Source organism: Takifugu flavidus, chromosome 11 (genome assembly GCF_003711565.1).
Source record: "Takifugu flavidus isolate HTHZ2018 chromosome 11, ASM371156v2, whole genome shotgun sequence".
NCBI lineage: Eukaryota > Metazoa > Chordata > Actinopteri > Tetraodontiformes > Tetraodontidae > Takifugu > Takifugu flavidus.
In genome coordinates, this window is record NC_079530.1 from 7,731,124 (window position 1) to 7,754,911 (window position 23,788).

Here is a 23,788-nt window from a genome sequence, read left to right on the forward strand (position 1 = left end):
GTCCCCCAAACTAACAGTGAGCGTTCAAGTAGTGAGAACCACAAACCTGAACATTTGAAAGAATGAGTGATCCGCTCTGATCGCTGGACTTTGGCTCCTGGTAACATTACAGCAGCTAAACAGGCTCAGCTTCTAATCTTTGTGTTTCCAAACTCGATTGACATGTGATTTCTTTGCAGATTGTGCAGGAGTCCCCTTTCCTCACCATGGACCTCCTGGAGTCCTGTTTTCCCTACGTCCTCCTGCGAAACGCCTATCACGCCGTCTACAAACAGAGCATCAGTGCCAACGCCTAGACGCACGGCGAGCGGGTGATCAGATGAGCCTCGTTGCTGACAGACATTTTTAAATACTAACAACAAACACTAAATCCAGACTTAACAGTAAACCTTGGCTTTACCTTTGGGTAGACCTTTGGGTCCTCTTTTCAGACAAAAATGAGGTCAATGGCATTTTCCAAATTCAATCACTGCAAATAAAATACCCACAATTCAATGGAGCAGTTAAAGATGCTGACATTGAAAAGATACAGACACACAAATACAGTACATACTAGCTGGATGAAGATAGGGAATCAGTGTCTTTATTTTAATTATTGTACTTTTACATGATGTTGCCAGGGACCATAACCATAGCAACACTTATAATACAACATGTATGGTTGGTAAAAGAACAAAAATATAAATATATAGTATATATATATAGTTGACACCAAAATATTATTTCCTTTTTCAGTAAAGATTAGAGATTTTCGGTGGCCAGCTGAACCTCTCGTGGATGCTTTTTTTGGGGGGGATAGCGGGTGTTTCTGAAATGGTGTGGAGGGTTTTTCTTTGCTTTGAAAGAGGGTGGCTGATGATTCCCGTGTTGATAAATGAACATGTTGCTTGTTAATGTATGTTTACACTACATGACACTTACAGACATTCTGAGCAGATATTAAATGACAAACACTAATCTTTGAGCATTTGATAGTGAACACAGACATTTGTATAACATGGTGATGTTTTCTTCCTTTTATTTTCATGCTAGTTGTAACATGACCTTTTTGTGTGTAAAGATATAATATCTGTATTCTGCTTTGATGTGAATTGAACTCGTCTGTTTTAATGTTTTGTTTTATGATGATGATGACAATGATGATTTGCCAAATGTGTAAAAATTGTGTATTGGGGCTTGGAAGTGGTGCAGCGTTTGGGTGAGCGTTGGGTTTTGGGTGGCTGCCTGGCGGCAGTAGTTTAGGTGACAGAAGGTGTTTACATTGGATCTAAATGACTGCAGTTATACATAGAAGCCCTCAGAACAAGTCAATACTTTATATTCCTCACTGCAAAGTCACTTCTGATTCAAAGTCCACTAGGTGCTGATCTTTATCTCTGACAGAAATGCTACGGACTTGTGATTTTGTCATGGTGAACCATCCCTTTTTAACTGTTACAGCTGCCACGCTACAGCTTTGTCCACCAAGAAACTCCACTGAAGAATCTAGAGGAACGGTGCCTTGCTCAAAGGCAACACAGAAGCTGTTATGAATCTTCCATCAACGCTACATTTCTGTAAAAAGGGCTGAGGATGTAACTTCAACAGAACTGATGTGATAATCTGAGGCTTGGTGGAGCAGCGTACTGTTGAAGGGACCTCCTCTGCAGACTCTCATGGTGGCTCTGTGATGCCTTTAAGGACACACGGCCTCCACACAGATGGACGGAAACCATTTGACAGTCAAGTATATTCCTTCATCAAGGCATTTCTTTACCTTAGCCCTTAATATTTCACTAGCGCCAGGGCTCTGTCTGACGGCTCATACTGCATACTGTTGGAACTGGTGAGGTCAACATCCAGGAGCAGAGAGGCATGTTTACTGTACAGAGCAGGAGCACATCCATTTAGTTGATGGTATGCAATATTAGTACATGAAGATGGAAACGCTGGCTCATTCTCCCACTTTGGGTGGAACGATTGCTCTAATTTTTTTGCTAACTTCTATTTTTTGTCTCTGATTCCTCTGTGTAACTTAAATGAAAAGAGTAAAATAAAGTTTAGCACTGTGTCAGAACTTCTGGAGCTTCCATAAAAGCTTTCTGGTTGCAACAAAGAAAAACTGCAGGTTTTTTTTTTTTTTAAACAATGAATCTTTTATTCTATAAACTTTACATTAAAGTTGCGAAAGTAGGTCGGGTGGAAAATTGATTCTCTAATATTGGCGTGAAGCAATTACTAAAATTGATCTTGGATAAGTCAGTCCCTTTGGGGGGAAAACCAGTAGAAATTATAAAAGCAAATTGTTTTTGTCTGCTCCAGGCCCTGATTAAAGTCTTAAAACTGATTTCCAACCACACCGTTGCTTATTCTGACTTCTTGTTTTTTCAAACTTTGAAATAGTTTGGGTACATTCGCACACGATTCTAAGGTGATGAGCAATGTGTGACCTGCCTCTCCTCCTATCAGGAAGCTTGCACCCCTATCTCAAGGTGCGGCTGTTGATTGGGGGGGCAAATGATAAACTTGGAATAATACTGTAATCCATGTTGACAGTAGTTAGCATTGAAATAATCTATTGCACTGGCAAATGCAAAAATCTTTATTTAGTGGATGCTCTTGGTAGTATAGGTTGTGTGGTTTGTTTACAAGTCCAATGCTTCTTTTGCTTAAGCGTAGTAGTAGAATGGGACGTCGTTCACACAGAAATCTGGCTGCAGGCTCTGGAAGGTGCAGTCGGATGTGTTCATAGAGCAACGGCTGCAGTGGCAACTTAAAGCCACGGGGTAGGTGACCATCGGGTCCACTCCTGGCGGACATCCTGGCAGCTCATAGGTTTTGTAGTAGACGCTTTTGTACGTGCACACATTCTGATGGATTTTGTTGAAAGGGATCTTAATGACTGGGTCCTGGAAGAGAGTGACAGGCATACATTTATACACATTTTTGGACAAAACATATATTTTGACAGTATTAAAGATGATGTCACCTGTGCGCCTGCAGCATCCTGTGGCCCTCTCTAAAGTGTCCCTAATGCCATTTATTTAAACACCCCTCACCCCCACCCCCCCAATCAACACGGTGGCCCAACTCTGACACTCCTGCCTGGACCATCACCAGTACCTTGGTGATGCAGTGGCCGCTACAGATGCTTGTTTCCACCAAGTGACATGTGGGACAACCTTCTTTCTCCAGAGACACCATGTGATTGATGGGCTGGCACAGCGGCAGATGGAAGTCTTCTGCTGATGAAGATGTTGCGTGTCACATTTCTCAAATGCCTTTATTGTCAGCTTTTTTAGAACATTTATTTGTATGCGAGTAAATGGAACAATTTTTATGCATTAGCCTTTTTCAAAAAAATAATCAGCAGGGAGGGAGTCAAAAGTGCATGTAGAATTTACCTGTAGCATTAAGTGTTGAAATGAAGGATGAAGCTGCCAGAAAGAAGCACAGCGTAAAATACAGCATCACTCTGCTCATTTGCACAGCTGGCATCCTGCAAGTAAAAAACATCGAGTTATACAGTTGCAGCATGCGTGCAAATCATAAAACATTGAGGTTTAATTGTTGAACGATCGGCTGTCTTACCTGTCTGGTTCCTGCAGGTAATCTGCTAAAGTGTGCCTGCAGCTCAGCCTTTATAGCCCACACAGGAGCCAGGTTTGAGGAAATCCCATATTGGATGTCAAGAGTGTTTCCTGTTTTCGGTAGACGAGAAAGAACACTTTGACAATTTTCCATCTTCCATGGGGCATCCGAGTAGTCAAAATGTTCTTAATAAATTGAGGCAGATGTTACAATGTAGCATTCGTGATCCTGATAATTGTTTTTTGATAACAAGTACTTACCCAGATTATAGTAGATTTTCGCTTTATTCTTAAAGTGGTAGTTACCTCGCATATTTCCCATATGGTCTAGCGGTTAGGATTCCTGGTTTTCACCCAGGCGGCCCGGGTTCGACTCCCGGTATGGGAACGATATGTTTTTGGTCGAGCTGGCTTTATTTTAAAACAGAAAAAACAATAAATACCACTCATTAGATCAGATTACTGGTTCTCTATTTGAAATATTAATAATAAAGAGTAATAATAGCAGGAGCAATTTTAGTTACTGGGAAAAAATATACATAATTGTTTGGCCCATATTTGTTTTTTTCCCCCACACAAAATTGTCGCCTTTCGTTTTGAATAAAACCACAGCGAAATATTTATAACATCAGTTTTAAATAGTGACTGGCAAAAATAAACTAATATCAACGAATATCACCCACTAATAAAAAAAGAAATTATTGGATTTATTTATTATTGGATTTAAATTGATATATTATTGACTTTATAAATTTACGGGTCACTTCCTCACACAGACGCACCAAAACTGACTTTCGAGTCAAGAGATGTTGACTATGAAGACCTCCGGTACCTGATATCTTGTTACCGGTGAAATAATCCTATTTATCAAAGCGAGATCACTGTGACATGTGAACTGTATAAATTGGCTTATGTCGTTCATCTTGACATTGAGTGTTTCCCTTTTTTTTTCTTTTTTTTAATGTAATGGCACACCAACTAGTCTCCAAAAATTCAACCACATTTACTCAAACCACATCCTTTCTGGGACGCAACATAGAGGTAATGATTAGCACAGAATGTCGAAGTACAACAATGCATCCTAGGTTGACTTTTTGTATATTTATTACAATTAAAACACTGGCATTCATGTGGTAGCATAATAATAGAAATTCCAATCTTTGTAAAAACAATCAGTTCATTTCTGTTTACTTGGGGAAAATCTTTAGGGAAGAAATATACAAATTAGATATCAATTTATGTTTCCTTGGATTTTTAAATCTGAAAGAAAGTCTGTAAAGTCTTACAGGCTTTAGCTAACCTTTCGTTCATTTTTAACAAAATGTCCTGGGATTGACATAAAAGAATAAAACTAACAATCTATAAAATTAAATAAAAAGATTTGTTTTGAGGAAGAAACAAAGGAATAGTCCGAATATCGCATTCATATTGAAGGAGAACTAATATTTCAAATAATTATTTTTTTAAATATATTAAAAAACACGTACACTATGTACTCCGGAACTATACTCAAGACATTGTGTTCTTTCGGTGATTAATAATGGACGGAACCGGTAGCAAAACTCCGCGCATGCGTTAAACGTAGTCCGGGTTACGAAAAGAAAACACTGTTTGGTTATTCAATTCTAGGATGAACTGAATTTATTCTTTATACAGAGAACTATCGAGCTGGGCAATGACAGAGAGCGGAGAGGAGACCAAGAACCAAGTGAGTATTTTCTATTTTCTGATACAAATTTATCCCAGATCCCAAATATATCATTTCTAAGCTAGCGATACACTAACATGCGTGAGAAGGTCAAAAACATCGCCATATGTACCCAAACGACAGCTATCATTAATATTTTAGGCAGACATCTCATCATTAAACTCTAGAAACACCATCCGGATAGTAAACATATATTTTAATATATAGTATTAAATTCATTTTAACATACAAAATATACTTTACACATAGTGAGTAAACATAGACAGCGCAGTAATGACTTGGGATTCGATAATATCACTTAAAAGCATCTTTTCATTGTGAATTTTTCACTACATGATGTATTTGTTTTTCATAAAGAGTATTGATTAAATAAGCAAAGAAAACCGCTAGCTCCTATTTATCTTTCATTGTTACTCAGGGTTTCAGGCTCCTGGGTATCCTGGATGTCAAGAACACTCCATGTGCCAGGGATGCCATCCTGCATGGAGCTGGAGGATCAATAGCTATTGGTCTTCTTCACTTTCTGTCCACTAGTGAGTCTTTTCTCCTGAAATGTTCGTGCATGCTTTGAACACGTCGCTGATTTTATTGTGAGCTTCTCTTCCACGGTGTTTTAGACTTTAAAGGAAATGTCTGTTCTGTTGTCTGCAGGCCGAGTAAGGAGGTCATTTGATGTGGGATTTGCAGGCTTTATGCTGACCACACTCGGATCCTGGTAGGTCCTACATTGTTTAAGTTTCGGTCTTTGCTTTTAATCCTCAAATGAAAGCAAATTTGTCAATCAGCTTTTTCAACAAAACGCTTGCACCACAGATTTATGTCCAGTTGCATTTTTTGGTGATGCTCGCCATGTGTCTCCCACTCCAGGTTTTACTGTAGGATGAACAATGCTAAACTTCGTGTCCAGCAAAGGCTGATCCAAGATGGGATCAAAAACAAGGTTGTGTATGAAGGAACTCAGCTTGATCCCACAATGAAACCACAAGAAGAGAAACCATCAACTGCCTCATGACCTCCAGCATAGAAACTACATTATCTAATTTGGTTAGAAGAACCCAACAAGCTCCTACAAAGACGATACGATGCTTTTGCATTAAAGAAAAAACTCTCTATTATTGACAACTCGGGAGCTGAGTGGAAAAGAAATCTATGTATGAATGTATTGTTTGACGTCTTAATAAGTGTTTAATGTTGGATTTTCTGGAACGATACTGGCACTACTGTCCAGCAGGTGGTGCAAAAAGTTGATTGTCTGGTAATGGGGTCAGAGATGAGTCACCAGAGAAATAAATCAGAACTGGAAGTACCAAAGTACAGAAGAGAAACATAAGCTGATTAAAGGGAATTCAAACATTTTATGATCTGAATAAAAAAGCTTTAAAAAACTAGCCTTAAATGCTGTGTTGGATTTCTCAAATGTGAAAAGCATGTGTGCATTTTTGGTAAAGTGGCTTTGACACTGAGCCTTTTAAGCAGAGGTGGAGTTGCTAGAGTACAGACTGGATGTTCCTGTCAAGTCCCCATGTGCCAATAGATGTGGTAGGGAGGAACGATTCTGCTTGGAGTGTCAATCTTGTGAATCACGCTACGAAATGGGGAGACAGTGACACATTGGCACATCTTCCTTCTGAAAATCCTTGGATGGGAAATAAAAAAGGGTGCTTCTCTCTTCTGTAAGTGTAGCAAAAGAGTGTCACCTTGAGGCCAGTCTACCCCGGTGGGTACTGCATCACCTATGTCATTAGCCTTTCTGTATTTTTGACCTTTTCTCCTTTTTTGATTTATCCTGGAGTTAATCCACAGATACTTCCTCCTTTTAATGATTTTTGCACATTTGATCTGTGGCTTCTCTTCACCACAGAGCATAAAATACAGGAACCCTCTTGGAAAGATGGTAAAATAAAGCAACAGATCACCGTTTCAACTTGACCATCCATTAAATGACAGAGGAATCAGCCTGCGTAGATTACGCCTCTCTTGCGCGGTCTTATTATAGGATACTCCAGAGCTGTTGGCATGCCGACAGTAGTGGGACGTCTTCTCATGTAATGCAACACTGATAGGACACTGTTTTACTTGGACTGAGATACACGAGGGGGCAAACCAAACACACAGCACTGCTTCAGCATGCCACAAAGGCCTGAGCCTAATCAACCAGCAGAGAGCAGTTTATTCTATTTTTATTTGTCAGGCTTTGTTCCAAGGACACTTAGCCAGCCAACTTATAATGAGTTAAATGTTTTTTATTGTAGTAGTTAAGCAGATCATAGATCAGTAGCTACTGTGCAAAATTATGACCTCTTATTTGAAGAGAAGGAGAAACTGGCTGTAAGATGTTTTTACTTTTAAACATTGTCTTCTAACATAGGAAATTCTCTGAAATGCTTGAAAGGCAGTGTGTGTGGGCCTCTCTTCCTATTTCACTTATCATAAACACTTCAATTCTAATTATCTCCAATGACCATGTGCACACCTGACCGTAATAAATATACCTCTTATTTTAGTGGATTTGATTTATTTATTTTTTTAATTATGACTTGTCAGGACTCTGTTTTGTGTTTTTATGTGCTTCTAGATCTGTTTTTAATTAATTAAGACTTGAGGTTTTAACATAAATATGTAACAGACCTGAGGTACAAATGCATATATAGGTGTATATATACATCAATATTTTAATTTCTGGCCACTGTATACATTTAATTCCATGAAGATATGATCCTGTGTATCTTTGAAATGAACAGACAGGAACCACTGTAAAAACATAACCAATTAAAAAAACACACGATTCACCACAAATATGGACATTGCAACATCAAATAGTATAAAGGCAATCCCCATCGTATACTGTATAAAAATATTCAGATATTTAGGAAGCAGTGCACTATTAAAGAAAGCCCTAACACACTGTGCATATTTGTTTCTAATTTATAAGGCCAATCTTCAGCCTAATGAAAATGACACTAAAAACTATTTTTTCTGCCCCTTCACTTACAGACATTTTGTCTCCTAAACCAGAGATAAAAGGCACAGATATGATCTTGCATGAGTTTATATTTGAACACTGTTATGTTATTTCATTTATTGCATATAATACATGGCAGTTGCTCGATGGCTATTGTTTGTGATTAGATTAACTTAACTAGGTTACAGTTTATTCTATGTCCAATGGTTGCAGACGCCGTAAGATCTTTGCAGTCTACGAAACTTTTACAACTTGGCACGAGACCCATTTGTGCGACACACAGGATTACATACATGGTGGACTAGGACTTCCTGGGTCTTACTCCTCTTCTGGCCTTTGGCCTCTTTTGCATTTATAGCTGTATTTTTGTCGTAGCATTCAATGCCGGTCATTGAATCATTCATTTCTACTTTAATCCATCCACCCTTTTGATCACTACCAGAAACGTTTAACAAAGGTCCAAGGTTTATTGTCTCTGGTGTTTGAATGTAAAAAAAAAAAAACACATTAGTGTGAGCCACCAAATAATTCTTAGCACGTTGATTCTAACATAGGTTCGTATACTTCATTGTTCATATTTTGCTCTTCAAAGTCTTTAACGTCTTTGGCAACAGTTTCCGATTTCGTTGAGGACTGAGCTTTCACTTTGAAAACATCCAGTTTCTCTGGAATCAGGCCACGGTTGAAGAGAAACGAGGCTAAATACGAGAACAGCAGGACGAACACCACGGTGGACAGCATGCAGATGGTCCTGATTGGGGCATGCTGGACGTAAACGCCATTTACCATCCTGCATCCTGGAAATTGGATAATAGGCGGTATTCTGAGAAGAGGCTCTCCACACAGCACCCGCAGCAGCATGCCTAAAGTGCAGCCCAAAACAGCTCCATAACCATTGGAGATCTTAAAGAAAAGGACGCAGACCAGCTGAGGCAACATGAGGGTATAAGTGAGGTCAGCACGAAGCATCCAGATCATCAGGACGCTGTTATCCAGAAAGGTGAGAGATGTACCAGCCAAGCCCATGATTACCACGGAGATCCGGATCACCCACTGGATCTCCTGATCTGATGCCTAGAACGAGGGAGGCAAACCGGTATAATTAATGTTTTTGTAAGTGCAGCCTGGTGAGGTCACTTCCTAAGCTGGACTCTCTTTAGATGATCCCTCCCAACCCATGATTCTAGGTTTTCGAGGCACTAAGGCGTCTTCTGTCCCTCACCTGCACTCTCAGGATGCTCTTGTAGATGTTGGAGGTGAAGATGGAGGCCGCGGACAGCAAAGCCGAGTCGGTGGACGACATCACGGCCGCTGCCACCGCCCCGATCCCGATGATGGAGATGTAGGTCGGGGTGAGGTGCTGCAAGACGATGGGCAGGATGAGTCCGGTCTCCCCTCGCACAAATGGGGACGGAGAACCATAAGAAGTCAAGTTCCAATCTGAGAAGATCAAATAAAATGCTTTTTAATTTATTTTGCCTGCCATTTCCAGCTGTAAAGTCTGATTTCTGTTCCTGAACCGTACTCGTCGATGCAGCCGCTGCCCCAAGGAGTATCGGAGGGATGCCCAATGTGGGAACGATGAAGGCGGCGGCAAAGCAGGTGATCTTAGCCGTGGAGGAGGAGGCGGCTGACAGTGTCCGCTGATGGAAGTTCTGCAGACCCAAGTTCCCCAAACCCTGGAGGGATGAGACAAAGGCTGAAGGTGCGAGGAGGCTCCCCAAAGTGTGCAGCCGAAGCATTTAGAGCAATCTCTCCGTCTAAAAATCCATAAAGGGTTCTCAGGAACGCTACCAGATCGGGGTCATACAAGTATCATCTTTTTCTCCGAAGCGTTCTCATTTAATTGCGGTTATGGAATATTTTTTAATGTATTTTTTTCCTGTCTACTTCAAGCGGAGAAATAAACATTTATGCAACCGGTCCAAAAACTTTGGCAGCGCATTTAACAGTATGATTGGATCCTCTTCGGCCAACACAAACAGCAGTGCAGTGTTCTCTCGGCTCAGAAACCAGAGGTAAATCTTAAACTAACAGTATTATGTGGCGCCTGCAGGAACTCATAACTGACACATTGTTCTTTCCCACAAGTGTAGCGGGCGTCGACGTATGACCTGGTGCACTGCGTGTCCTGCCCCGTGGTACGTCGTCAGGATTCTGCCGTGGCCAAAAGAGATTGTGTTTAAGAGATCACTGACAAAGCAGACAGCTTCAACAGGGTGCACAGCAGCCTGTTTAACGGGCTTGGCTCACATCCAGGCGCATTTTATTTTCATGCGATCAGCTGAGCCACACAACAGCCGGAGTGACAAGGTGACCAACAGGTCGCCATGATCCGACGGGCTCTGCGTGTTTTCGCCATTATGAATAGAAAGCAAGGCGTGCTTATATAAGTGGCGCGTCGAACGGGGGCCTTTACGGGGAGGAGGGGGGGTTAATAAAATGGAAATGAGTTCTTACCAGAATTAGAAAGTTATCAATCCACCACCAGGCCCTGTCTGCGTCCACAGTGCCTAACCAGGGGGACTGGAAAGTGTTGTTGTAAGCTGTCTCGGTGATGTCCATCACGGCGGGGTTCATCAGGGAGAAGGGCACACACAGCCACTACGGAAAAACAAAGACTTTTGCCCAACTGTGGCTCTGAATGCAGACGAGGAGGTTTTGATCCATTTGTGAATTGGCCACGCTTGTAGTTTTGAAGTTACAGCTCAAGTATAAGTTAAAATGACGCAGTTGAGAAGAAATGTTTAGCTCAGCTATTACACATTTGAAGTAGCTCGGCCAGCTGTCACAGATACGCTGTTTTCTGCACATAGCACGGCTTGGCAGTGTCATAAATATAGTTGACCAATCACCTGAGAATTCCTAAGCTATGAAAGGGACATGGTCTGTTTATATTCTGTGAGCGTTAGCTCCTCAGGGTGACACCCTCTGATGTACAGTTTGCACTGACGCTGCTATCGCGAACACAATGTCACAATTCAAATGCTCTTGGCTGAAATTCGTCCGCTCCCGGTAGAAGGGGCAACTCACCAAGCTGACGAAAATAAGGACAAGCTGGATGACGTCAGTGTACGCCACGGAGTACAGGCCCCCCATCAGCGTGTAGGTGATGGCCACGGCGGCAGAAATCCAGATGCTCACAGTGTAGGAGAAATCCAGGATCACACTCATAGTTACGCCTGTTATGTCCAAAAACTGGGTTAGAAACTCAAAATATTCCCACACTGATTATATAAAGTCATGTTTACTATTTGTCCACTGATCTAATTCAATCTTAACAGTATGATCTTTCACTGATTTTCACTAATCTAATTCTCGCACATTAAACTGCTGTATGCAAACATGCGTCGCTAAGCTCAAACCAACCTTTCGAGATTATGATCTGTTTAATGCAAACGACAGAAGAAAGTTCAATGTAGTTTGTTTGTGGGGGCGCACATGGCTGTCTTTCTACACTCATATGGTTGCGCTGATCTGCCAACGGAGTTATTTCACGCCATACCTGCCGGAACAGCTGCTATACTGTCATGGTCAAGGCGCAAGCGTCACATGCATCACACCCTCCCACGGAAACATTCTTACCTAATCCTATGAGTGTTCCGGTCACCCACATAATCTCTGATATGAGCGAAGCCACAGACAGGGCTGCTGTTGCCACTTTTCCATATTTGATCTGGAAAGGATCCATCATGGTCACGTATTTATTGTTCCTCATGGGCTCGGCGAAGAACAGGCCACCTCAGTGATGAGATGAGGAGAGAGAGATTTAGACCCAGTGTCATTGTATTTAATCCTTTACTGACATGTGAACATACGTTTTAATAAAGTCAATTCTGATTCTGAACACAGCTTAAATACCCTTTTGTACCCTTTTGTGAAAACCCTATGAAAAGTGATCAATGTCATAAAATAAATACATCAAATCCATATTTAATGACAAAGACCTAAAACAACAGACCCAAAGTCTGCATGTAGCATCGTGCTTAAAGTGGAAAGAGACAATCTTTCCTCACTTGAGTTTCATGTGATAAATGTGTTGGGTTATTTTCTCCTATAATACTCAAACCTAAGGCAATTGGCTGTTACACAACTTCTATTTCCACTGAAGTTGTCACTATCACATGTTCGGAGGGAGATTAAGAGTAATGCATTGGAATAAATAATTAATGCAGTTGACTTGGAGTGTGTCGGTATTACTGGAAGTGTAAATCCAGCGGAAAATCCTTACATTGACTCTTTTAAAATTGGTGACATTCATTGCCTCTTCTCAGCGTGTGCCGTCTTTGCTTATCCTCTTAACAGGCGGGCGGTCAGCTGTTCCTTATGTACCCATATCCACCGAACATGCTGAAAGCAGCACGACGGCTTGAGCTACATTCCAAAGAAAGAACCGAGCAAAGCGTGCGATAGAAGCAAATCGGAGAAATTCTTTCCCCCCTAAATTTGCTGTTGCCACAGCTCTATATTGTTTTGCTTCCCCCCCTGAATTATATTTTATGCTGACGCAACTGAGTGCAAGTTGTCCCAGTTGCAAGAAAAAAACCTGAAAGCAACAGATTAACTTCAGCTTACAGTAAGTAACATCTTACGTGCACACAACACACACAACTATTCAGCCACTGAATTTCACAGTTGAGCTATATACTGTAAAACCAAACTAGCATTGTAATCATCCTGTAGCAGCTGCCGAATGGTTGCACAGAAAATGTAGAACTCGACTCAAGCCAGGTCAAATGAGAACATTTGTCCAGCTACGTACAGACGCCAAAGACTCAAACACACAACCCGCAATCTGCAATAGTTGGCTCTTCTCCCACTCACACATTATGTGCAGCTCCTGTGCTGATTTGATCTTGTCTTTGTGCTGTGAGTCATGTTAGTCTCCTCTAGTAAATGCTAATGCTAGCCGCAGTCATGTCATTGTTTCCCACATAGAAAAGCTCAGTTTGTTTGGTGCATTTAGCTGCATCCTCTTTCTGCACCCCCCCCCCCCCCCCCCATTTTAATACTGGAAAGTAAACCCTCAACGAAACTGCCATAGAGCCTGCTGATGTAAAGGTCTGGTAAACCACAGACCGTTTAAGAGGACATAAGAGAGACAGGAAAATGCAAGGTTTCAGCTTCTCCTGGCTGATTTCTCGATCCAAACCCGAACAGTACTGCGCAACTTCTGACTTCAGTTGATATCACGTGGGCCTCAGTGCTGTCAGGTATTATTGTGAAGGGTGGAGAAGACAAATTTAGCTCTTCCTCTCATCTTATTTTGATTCACGCCATTGATTAATACATCGCCCTCGTCTATTTATTGCTAAAAGCAGACAGTCTTACCAATGACAAAACACATGGTTGCTGTGATTGGCATCACAGCCCAGGTGAGTCCCATGGAAGGGTTGTACACTGCCTCCGCTGTGCCCACAATAAAACCACCTCCAACCCACGTCGCTGAAACACGCAAACACACACAAAAGGCTGCATCAGAAACACGCTCATGCTCCAAATAGCCTCTTCTCCTATATTTACCACTCTCCTGCATCTGGAGGTTCCACCCCAAGTTGTGAAGTAGTTAGGAAGGTGTAATTAAGCACAATGAGGTAAAACCAGTTGTGTTTAATCCAAAATCTCCACAAACATCACACACATTTCTAGTCAGACACATTTTATGCATATTACCCACTCCACTACATATCAATAAAGCACCTACAGGACATATATCTTTCCTGATTTCTTCTTTTATAAAACGTGAAACTCCATTAATTAATTATGGAGCCCATATAGAGTAGCTGGGCCACAACTCTCAGGTTGTTTTATGATAAATTCATTCTTATTGTAATACGCCATAAAAACGGGAGATGCCAATGCTTTTAATATTTGTACTTATTGTCATAATGAGTCACGTTAGGGGAAAGTGTGACCCGCTCGTCCATCATTTTGAAATCCTGCTAGAGAAAACGCATTTCAGCCGTGATTATAGGAATACACAGATACCATTGACCTGTGTGTACCTATATTATATGTGACATAAACAGTGAGGAAGGACGAGCCTATTGTCCCGTTCCAGTGCTGCAGCTACACTCGCCTGTCATGGTGAAGATGCCGATCACAAGGCTGATGCCCCGGTTGCCCAGAAGCGCCATCTCCGTCTTGTTCCCGTTGCCCTTTTTGGCTTCCTTCTTGGACTTGATGGAGGCCCAGATGCCGATCCCGAGGACCAGCAGGTAGAATAAGATCATAACAGTCACTCCGGGGATGTTGAGAGCCATGATGGAGCGGTGGTTGTCCGGATGAAGAGCGCGGTTAGCAGCCTGGATGGTGCAGCGTGCATGTGCCTGTGCGCGCAGAGAGGGAGCGGAGCTGGATCACAGCGGAGGCGCCTGGAACTGCAACGGATAAACGCACGTCAGCCTACGCATAAAGTGTGACCCGCATGTGAGGTATGGAAGCCCACATTTGCAGAAAAATCATAGGCTATCTGAGAATTTCGCTCAAAATTCTGACCTATCAAAATTCTCTAAAACACAGACAGACAGACAGACAGACAGACAGACAGACACACGCGCACACACGCACGCACACACACGCACACACACACACGCACACACACAGATTATTTGTTTAAAATCTATACATAATCAGAAATGAAGGAAGATTGCTTGTGCAACAATACACCCATCTGACTCATAAATACCACGCTTATTAATAGAACATCCATCTGCCTATACAGATATGGCCACAATCAATAAACAATGTAATGTTATCAAACTGTAACGTTTGGTTTCCCCCCTTTGCGTACAGTTGTATTATTTTGTATCTAGTCTTACTTCTTGTAGACATGTTAAACTCTTTATTGCTGCTCTGCATGGGTGCGTGGTTCTTTTTATATCTTTAAGTGTCCCAGTGCTGGTGTTACACTGCAAAGAGAAATTCACCGTCTTTTCTAAAGTTGGTTTCAGTACTTTTCACAAGATGTTATAAATAATAATAATATCTACGTTATGGCAAATGTTTTCTTTACGTTTATTACCAGAAGGCCCATCTTTAATACATTGAAATCACACATGGTGTCATGACTTGTTCCACTGATTTAATCAGACTGCTGCTTTAATCTCTTCATGCTGCTCAATAACTAATTAGAATTGTGACTGACTGCAATGATTTCTGTCTGACTAAAATGAGACCTGTCCATTAATTTACTGCCCTACTTTGTCAAATCCTCGTATGCAACATTGGTCACTGAAAACTACTTTTGCGGCTTTTTGTACAAATGGGTTCTCAAATTCGTCGTAAAACATTTTCCCCTGACTTCTGTGTGACCTAAGACAGCATGTTCCCTGGATACAGCAGGGAAATGTGTGTCTGAGGCCATCACCAAAAAAGATTTCGCTATAACAGGGCATGGGATTGGTCAGGGGGATACTCTCGCCACATGTTATGGTCATTTTATTTTTATTTTTTATGTTTTTCCAACAGGAACATCGCAACTACTGTCACTGACTGGTCTCAGTTAGATGTTCGACAATTCTCTCAGCAGAGGATCAGAACTATTCCTGTCGTTGCTGAACGGATGTGCATGAAAGTGAAAACTACTACTATTGGTTTGGACATTTTAGATGTTAACATGTCAATAAAGAAATGAAAATGTGGTTACAAACATAGAAAAGAGCAGCACGTTGAGTCCACTCAGCCCTCAGATGTCAATATGCACAGTAGCATTATTTATTATATAATAGGTGCCGACTTTGTTGCACCACTGTCATAAATCATAAGATATACAGGCCTGACAGGTATGCTTATTCTATACCACAGACTATAAAATAAAAATGAAATGTAAACACATAACATGTAACAAAAGTTACATGTTACAACCAGAATTGATTTTTGAATGGAAAGTCTGTTGGTCAAGTATTGGAGCATTGTTCAACATATTCTGGTAGTTGAATCACAGCAACTGAACTGTTTGAGTTCCATGAAGATATTTTACCTCTCATCCAAGTGGCTTCATCAGTTCTGACTGTTAAGGAGTTCCCAATAGTTAGTATCTGGAATATAAGTATAAGTATTCCAGATATTATCTGAAATACGAGTATCTGGAACTCCCTAACTGTCAGAACTGATGAAGCCTCTTGGATGAGAGGTGAGATGTCTTCATTGAACTCAAAGTCCAGTTGCTGTGATTTACCTACCAGGATGTGAGAACCTTCGCAGACACATTGTTCAAAACATTTTCAAAACTGAATAGAAACATAAACTATCAGCGTTGTTATTGCAGTGTTATAAGCGCCCTTATTGGCTGCCCAAAAACTGCTTGAAACCAACATCCAAGTTACAATTTTACATTTGTATCTTTTTGTATAGCTACAATTTTGTCGTGAGACAGACAAGAAAGAGCCAAAAACCCCTTTAAAAAGTTTTGAAGTGTAAAACCTTTAAACAATTTTATGCTGAGATTATTACCGTAAAGGGTCTGTGTTCTATGTCATACATTGTATTCTTGCTATAATTGCCGACTGGGATTGCATTAAATGATGGCAGTATAGAAGGCAGGCCTATTGTGATATAAGATACTTGTAATAATATATTGTTTTCAGTCAATGCTCTTTTGAGGGATCTAAACTGAAGCTTTCTTTGATCTTTTACATTTCAATGTAGGTACGTTGCACTAGTTTCAAGTTATAGTAAACACATGTGATGGTGCAAATTCAAGCCCGTCAGGGCGGATCAAGCACTTCACATGGCACAAATCCTGCCAATATTGTGGTAGAAGCGAAATTCGGCATATCAGCCGAGTCCCCAAAACTGAAATAAATCAAACTGAAATACTGTATAACAATATTACCCCTTTAAATCTTAGTTTTAACCTCCACCCTCATCTGTGGTGTGTACAGTTATATTTATCATTCCTTTGTAGCTATTTTTTTTCTTGTAGAACATTTCAATGGCCTGTGAATGCTGCCTGCTTCTTTTATTGCTGCTCTGAATGCTTGTATTGTTTTATATTTTCATCCATGTTTGTGGTAATAGCTCAAACTTCCCTACTGTGGGACAAATAAAGGAATTTCATGCTGATTTAAATACTTTAACAGAGCAGCTATTTCACAAAAGCTAATCTACATTATGGCAGTCATTTTTTCTTTGAGTTTAACGCAAAAAGGCCTATCAAAATTATATGGAAATGTTTGTTTTTTTTGGGGGGGGGGGGGGTACCTCAGCATATGTTAACATGCCCAATACTCCTGTCTTGACATGTTATTCAGACCTCCGCTTTGATCTCTTCGTGCTGTTCAATAACTAATTAGAATTGTGACTGACTGCAATGATTTTTGTCTGTCTAAAGACCTGTCCATGATTTTACTGTCCTACTTTGTCAAATCCTGATATACAACTAAACCTGTCACTGAAGTCTATACATATATGCTGATTTTTGCACAATTATTTTCTCAAATTTACCATGAAACATTTTCCCCTTCCTGCTGTGAGGTTCAAGACAGAAGCACAGCACGTTCTCTGGATACCACAGGGAAATTAGTATCTGAGTCAATCATCGGAAAAGATTTCATAATAAACTGTAAAACAAACCGGGACATGGGATCAGTCAGGGGGCTACTCTCGCCACACGTTTGAAATTACAGGAACATCATATCTTTTCACGTTGACTCCTGCTGCTCTCAGTAAGATGTCGGACAGAACTCTCAGCATTGTCTCAGAACTATTCCTGTCGATGGGGAACACACCAGATGAGTCCCGGATGTGCATGATGGTGGAAACTATTACCCCCACTAAGGAGGTTATGCGATAACAAGCGTTTATCCAACTGTTGGCAAAATAACTCTGAAAAATAAGAGTGGATTTGAAAGAAATTTATAGGAAATGTTGATCATGGAACAAGGAAGAGCTGGATTTTGGAGGGATATTGACCCTCCATCAGATAAAGGTCAAGGGGCTTTGTTTATAAAGCAACCTATGATAAAAACTGAAAAACTGAATCCAGTAATTTCTTTGAAGAATTCAATTTCAGTTCAGTGTAAAAAGCTTGATTCACATATCTTTATCATCTTCAAGTCAGAAAATACAAAGGCTCAAGTAGTAAGATTATTTTAATCCATTATGCAATAAAAATGAAACTAGAATAACATACCACGTAACATGTCACTAAAGTTCACCAGAGTTTTGTGACTTTATTTATAAATTTATTTCTAACTTATGACAGAATAGGGCTCGATGGGGCACGATATCTCGCAATGCATTCTGGTCTGCGGTCACCATTTTAACGGACAAGGGTTTTTAAATGTTCACAGAGATAAACAAACACATGAGAAAATGGACCGAGACAAGGTAGACTTTGTTGCACAGGTTCGCCACCTTGAGAAAGAACAGTAAAATCGGCGGAATTGATTCAGCGCATTACAAGGGATTGTAATGACCCGCCGCCATTGTCTGAAGATGAGCTTGTCCCATATCTCGTCAGTGGAGTTATTTATTAAAAACAGTGACGTTATTCAGTGGGTTTTTTTTTTCTTTTGTTGTATTTGACTGCGTCTCTTGTTGCTTAGAGCTCAAACGCGCCATCTTCTGGTGGAGTGTATGAAGTGCCACGGAGGCTGAAGTTCTTTTGGTGTTCTGGACGTCACGGGTTTCTCAGTTCTCGCCCTCTTCCTTTATATCGATGCTGTGGAGACTGCAAGAGGACCTGGAAACCTTTTGCTCAGCATCTCTGCGCCTGTTGATCCTAATGTTCGCTCAGATGTCTCAAACCTTGTGTTATATTTTTAGTCCGTCAGAAAAGAGCCTCTACGATAAAGTGACTTTTAAGAATGATCATTTTCTTCACTTTTGGCATCTTTTGCTTCACATTCAGCAAAATCCACAGGGTTGGAGGAGCTGCTGTTTCTACTGAAATGAAAACCAAAACCATATTGTTTTTACAATATTGTTGAACGTTAATGTACCGGTATTTGAACCAGTGTCAGATTAGTCTTATGCCAGGATCGACCAACCTCAGCCTTTCAACGTCATCGATTGACTCTGGCAGCGTCGCATTTCTCGTCTCTGGAAGCAGCAGACATGAAAGCCCACAAAGGATGGCTACAAAGCAGATGATGACCTGAGGAAGAAGAGTCCACAGGTCCTCCAGCAGCAAGACGAGCGGAGCCATGGAGACTCCAAGGCGACTCATGAAATTGTTGTAGCCCAAAGCATTTTGTCTGGTCAGACCAAAAGAGAACATTGTGAACTCCTGTCGGGTCACATTTACTGTCTTTTTTTGCAGTGTGGTCTCAACAGACATTTTCTACTGAATATACTTTAAATATGATTGTGACCGTGCCATTCTGCAGGATGTAGAAATGTAACGGGAGCTAGTGACCTGATGACCGTGGGGTAAAGCTCTGCCGTGTACAGTATGACAGTTGTGAAGGCGGCCTCGGAGAAGCCTTTTCCGATTGTGGTGATAACAGCGCGCAGGTGCCAGAGATCTATAAGAAACATCAAGGGTGACCGAGGGGGAAGTTCAATAACAATTTAGATTCGAGAGCTGATTTTCAACCTTTTGAAAGGAAGATGTTTATGGCAATGCAGGTTCCTGTGACCAGCAGCGTTGTGGCTTGACAGGTCCTTCGTCCTATGACCCGGAGTAAGAAGTAGACCATCAGCTTGGCGGGCACTTCAATGGCAGCGTAGATGAACTGGGTGAGGTACACGTTCAAGCCAAATCCAGTGATGTTCATGCTGATGCCATAGTAGGTCAGTGAAACGCCATACCTGCAGAACAACTGCAGATGTTAGAAAAATACTGTGACTTTCAGTATCAATGACTTAAAAATATACCGTAAACATTATGTATCTTTGCATGGACACCTACCACATGATCCCAGTCAGCAGAGTCCTCTTTCTCAATTCCGGGGTCTTGATTAAATCAAGATAACTGTAGTTTTTGTCCTGCTTTCCAAGCACTTTTATGTTGGAGAGTGTCTGTACAGATCACAACAAATATTAGGACTATTAGTCTCCCTTTTCTCCACTACACTGACCATTTTCTAGTCAGTCAGGTGTGGGCACAATCAAATAAGCTGAAATTTCCACTGCCACGCTGACCTTCACGTGCAGTGCCTCAGCATCTCACTGTTCTTGGACCTGATGAAAGGATCCCCTGTGGCGTTCAAGCGCTCACTTACCTCCAATTCAAATTTAGATGACACCTGTCTCTTGTTGAATTTGGCACACTTCCTTAGGTAAAACTGGGCTCTTTCAACTTTACCGTTGGCTAACAGCCACCGTGCAGACTCAGGAATCCACCTGCGGTTAAATTCAGATCAGATGACAGACTCCACTCAAAAGTCGGTGAAAACAAAGGATTTTTAAATACGGTTGAAGACGTGTGGATGTTTCTGCGGTTTCCAGCAAAGTACAGATTGTAAGTTTAGTTTCTCTTACCACCATGTTAATATTGCAAGTCCAAGTGGGCTTGTAACTGTGAGGATGAGCATCCTCCAGTCATTAACCATGTAGGCAAATGCAGCCAGCAGCATGTTGCCTAAAGACCAGGACAGGCTGCCGATCACACCCATAAACGAGCGATGAGGCGTGTCGGCCCATTCAACACCTGCAGGGCAGTCAGAGCAAAAAAGGTCGGAATTACAACATTTGGAAATAGTTTTTGGAGTGAAATCATTTTCAACTTGCATAACACGATGCAGATGAGGCTGATTCCTGTCAGAGAGAAGCCGGTGAAGAACCGCAGAACCGAAAACATTATGTAGGAATTGGCGAATGCGCTGGCAAAGCCAAACACGGTGGTCAGGATGTACGACACCAGAAGAGTGCTTTTCCTCCCGTACCTGGATGTAAGGAAGGAAATGCACAAATACAAAAACAATCGGAGGGAAATTTGGATGAGAATCTGTAGAATTTACATCATGTGAGCTGTTCCGTTACCATGGAAACCACATACTTATCAGAGAGGTAGCCAAATACAATGGCCCCGAGCATCACTCCAATAAAGAAGGTGGTGGCTGTCATGTTAGCCAGGCTTTTTCTGTCACAGACCAAGTCCCACTGAAGAAAGAGCAGATTTGCCAGAAAATAAGTCCCTGATATGCATAACTATGAAATTTATAGAACACAGAAATGGACTAAACTGTCAGCAGTAACTTTATGATGAAAAAAACTTTTCGGGTTGGCTGTGTGAGCTTAATGCTCCCATTTTGTGGAGGCTCAAATAATTTCCTCTCATGCAGATGTGACCAAACCAACCTCAAACACCAATTTAATAACATATAAAGCCTGACAAGTGTGACCAACATCTTCCAGATCTGAAGATCCTGAGTGTTTAGCTGTTGTAAATATTACTTTCAAGAAAGAAAATTAGGTCCTGTACCTCCATTACCATAGAAGAAGTGAAAGTGGAGTTGTCGTAGATCCATCCACTCGGACAAGGAAGTGTCTGCAGCTTGGTGCTGTTGGAGCTGTTGGCTAAAAGTTGAAACTGGGGCGCTGCAAACATCTTGCAGGCAGCTGGACCCCCATTCTCCCCGACTGGTATGCTGACGGTTAACCGCTGCTCCTGCGTCAAATTCCTGAAGTGGCTTCCGCTGTCCAGCGAGCTGAAGTCACAGTGGTGTGGCGGCAGCACTGCGATGAAGTTGTTCAGGAGAAAATGACAGGGCAGAACGATGCGAGGAATGCAGAACAGGACCAAAAGAGTGATTTGGAAAGGCCCCAAACCGTTGACCTCCTCCAGGATATTGTCAAACTTCATTTTCATTGTGCTCGTCGCAACCGAAAACAAGACTCAGAGTAGATTGCAAAAAAAACAAACCTAAACAAATCCAATTAAAAATGTGGGTCAAGATGGAAAAAAAACCCAACTGTAAATAAATGATTTAAATATTTTCACAAATAAAAACAGCTGCGTGTCGCCTGCATGTGTGTCTGAACTAGACCGGTGTCTTCTCGACTACACCAGCGTTTGCTGTCAAACAATATGACCCTTCAACCCTGGAAAACCTTTGGACGCTGTAAAATTAATCAACAATGGTTTACACATTCAGCTGAAACCTATAATATTTCCAGACAAAGTTAATTTTATGCTGAGATTTAGCAGCATAATCGAAATTTCATACATGAAACCAGCTGGTTTCCTCCTGACTGAGCGGTTGCAACCATAGTAATGAAAGAAAGGATCTGCCACTCTCCAGAATTCGCATCATTTTCAGGTATCTCTATCATCTATCACTGCAGAGTCATGTGAGAATATTTGGATGAAAATTCTTTACTTTTGTTACATGGCATAACCATCCATTCCTGTCCCTCCATCCTCCTGTTTGATAGTTTTTGTTGCTTTTAAATGGTTATTGTAATGCAAAAAAGAAAAAAAAAACCTCAATAAACATAGTGAACACATGAAATGCTCATATATTGATGTCTAATCAGCCTCTGGAGGCAGTTGGTCCTGCTTCCCAACACTAAAGGGAAACATCCTCATGAGATCTTTGTTTGACGTCATGCCCCAGCATCACAAGCGATCAGGACACACTTTTTCCACTTCCATTCAATTTCCAGTCAGAGGTTCACATTCTTGCATGGAATCACTTTCCTCACTCCCTCTCCTCTCCCTGTCATGATCCCAGCCTAGACATCAATTGTTCATTGTCGGCTTTACAACAAAGGCTCAATAGCTACAACCTCAGTCTGGGAGGGTGCTGTATGTGTGCTGAGGGACGCCAGGGGGCAGCAGAGGCCAACAGGTGAGTGAGTGAGCGCCGAAGGGCCCAGCATCGATACAACTGGGCTGAAGATCATAATCGCCTATGATATTATATATGATATTATATATGATATTTGGATCAAACTCGAATCTGACCGCAGCAGGAATGGAGAAGTCATCAGCTTGATATTATACAGTTGGATCATTTTGGAACCATTTACCAGGGCATTTACTTACACACACACACACACACACACACACACACACACACACACACACACACACACACAAGCTGTTACAGTAAGTGAGAAACATTCTCACGAGAAAGCTGAAAGCTGATGTTTACCCTCCGGAAGCTAAAGAGCCCGCTCTGTCAGCAGTGGCTTTCACTTAAACACACACACACACACACACGCACGCACACACGCACACACGCACGCATGCACGCAGAGAGAGAGATGTCCCTGCCATCTGTCTGTCTTCCCCACAACACAGGAAGTGCTCCCTGGGGTCAACGCTAGGCTGAACTAGAGAAGAGCAAAACCACAGTGTAAAACTGAAGAGAGCGGCAATGTTCAGTGAAACCACTACTCATGACACTGTTTCCTCTGTTTGAAGGTACTAGAGTAAAAAATGATGCACAATTTGGGACTCCCAACCTCATTTTCTAGAAAATGATTGATTTTATTTTATTTTTTCATCTTTGAGACATATTTGTGTCACATGTAGGGTAACTAGATTCCAATTCACCAAATGTGGGACAAAGACCACACATGTATGTGTGGGACATTCAGTCTAAAATAACAAAAAAGGTATAGTTAGCATGAAGCTTTTGTGCTATTTCACAG

General features: G+C 41.4%; 5 protein-coding genes and 1 non-coding gene across 11 annotated transcripts in view; 3 read left to right on the plus strand and 3 right to left on the minus strand.

Annotated features, from left to right (window-relative positions):
* Nucleotides 1-2,338, plus strand: part of nckap1 (NCK-associated protein 1) — a 19,771-nt gene extending 17,433 nt beyond the window's left edge. For all 4 annotated transcript variants that reach the window (XM_057046790.1, XM_057046791.1, XM_057046792.1 and 1 more), the window contains one exon: nt 180-2,338. In XM_057046790.1, the coding sequence (XP_056902770.1) occupies nt 180-296 (117 nt within the window). In that variant the 3' untranslated portion in view covers nt 297-2,338. The remainder of the gene's footprint in view (nt 1-179) is intronic.
* Nucleotides 2,339-2,563: 225 nt separating this feature from the next.
* lhb (luteinizing hormone subunit beta) lies at nt 2,564-3,692 on the minus strand. 2 transcript variants are annotated; one of them, XM_057046801.1, is made up of 4 exons: nt 3,571-3,692; nt 3,384-3,478; nt 3,103-3,224; nt 2,564-2,888 (listed from the first exon to the last, which is right to left on the minus strand). In XM_057046801.1, the coding sequence occupies exons 2-4, from the start codon at nt 3,475-3,477 to the stop codon at nt 2,649-2,651; spliced, it is 456 nt and encodes a 151-aa protein (XP_056902781.1). In that variant the 5' UTR covers nt 3,478; nt 3,571-3,692; the 3' UTR covers nt 2,564-2,648. The 2 variants fall into 2 exon arrangements, with proteins under 2 accessions (XP_056902781.1, XP_056902782.1); XM_057046802.1 differs by having other exon boundaries at nt 3,103-3,221; nt 3,571-3,680.
* Nucleotides 3,693-3,885: 193 nt separating this feature from the next.
* trnae-uuc (transfer RNA glutamic acid (anticodon UUC)) lies at nt 3,886-3,957 on the plus strand. The gene has a single exon. It is a non-coding gene; the product is annotated as a tRNA-Glu (tRNA).
* Nucleotides 3,958-5,117: 1,160 nt separating this feature from the next.
* On the plus strand, nt 5,118-6,665 carry LOC130533423 (cytochrome c oxidase assembly protein COX20, mitochondrial). The gene is made up of 4 exons (XM_057046803.1): nt 5,118-5,277; nt 5,696-5,810; nt 5,929-5,992; nt 6,145-6,665. The coding sequence occupies exons 1-4, from the start codon at nt 5,245-5,247 to the stop codon at nt 6,287-6,289; spliced, it is 357 nt and encodes a 118-aa protein (XP_056902783.1). The 5' UTR covers nt 5,118-5,244; the 3' UTR covers nt 6,290-6,665.
* Nucleotides 6,666-7,925: 1,260 nt separating this feature from the next.
* Nucleotides 7,926-14,636, minus strand: LOC130533420 (high-affinity choline transporter 1-like). 2 transcript variants are annotated; one of them, XM_057046794.1, is made up of 8 exons: nt 14,319-14,635; nt 13,571-13,684; nt 11,825-11,980; nt 11,273-11,421; nt 10,700-10,843; nt 9,765-9,918; nt 9,462-9,679; nt 7,926-9,313 (listed from the first exon to the last, which is right to left on the minus strand). In XM_057046794.1, the coding sequence occupies exons 1-8, from the start codon at nt 14,500-14,502 to the stop codon at nt 8,771-8,773; spliced, it is 1,662 nt and encodes a 553-aa protein (XP_056902774.1). In that variant the 5' UTR covers nt 14,503-14,635; the 3' UTR covers nt 7,926-8,770. The 2 variants fall into 2 exon arrangements, with proteins under 2 accessions (XP_056902774.1, XP_056902775.1); XM_057046795.1 differs by lacking the exon at nt 13,571-13,684 and having other exon boundaries at nt 14,319-14,636.
* A 3,679-nt stretch (nt 14,637-18,315) lies between these two features.
* Nucleotides 18,316-23,027, minus strand: LOC130534241 (solute carrier family 22 member 7-like). The gene is made up of 10 exons (XM_057048270.1): nt 21,612-23,027; nt 21,186-21,289; nt 20,918-21,072; nt 20,669-20,837; nt 20,410-20,530; nt 20,097-20,206; nt 19,782-19,996; nt 19,602-19,710; nt 19,234-19,440; nt 18,316-19,129 (listed from the first exon to the last, which is right to left on the minus strand). The coding sequence occupies exons 1-10, from the start codon at nt 21,996-21,998 to the stop codon at nt 19,045-19,047; spliced, it is 1,662 nt and encodes a 553-aa protein (XP_056904250.1). The 5' UTR covers nt 21,999-23,027; the 3' UTR covers nt 18,316-19,044.
* Nucleotides 23,028-23,788: the final 761 nt, after the last annotated feature.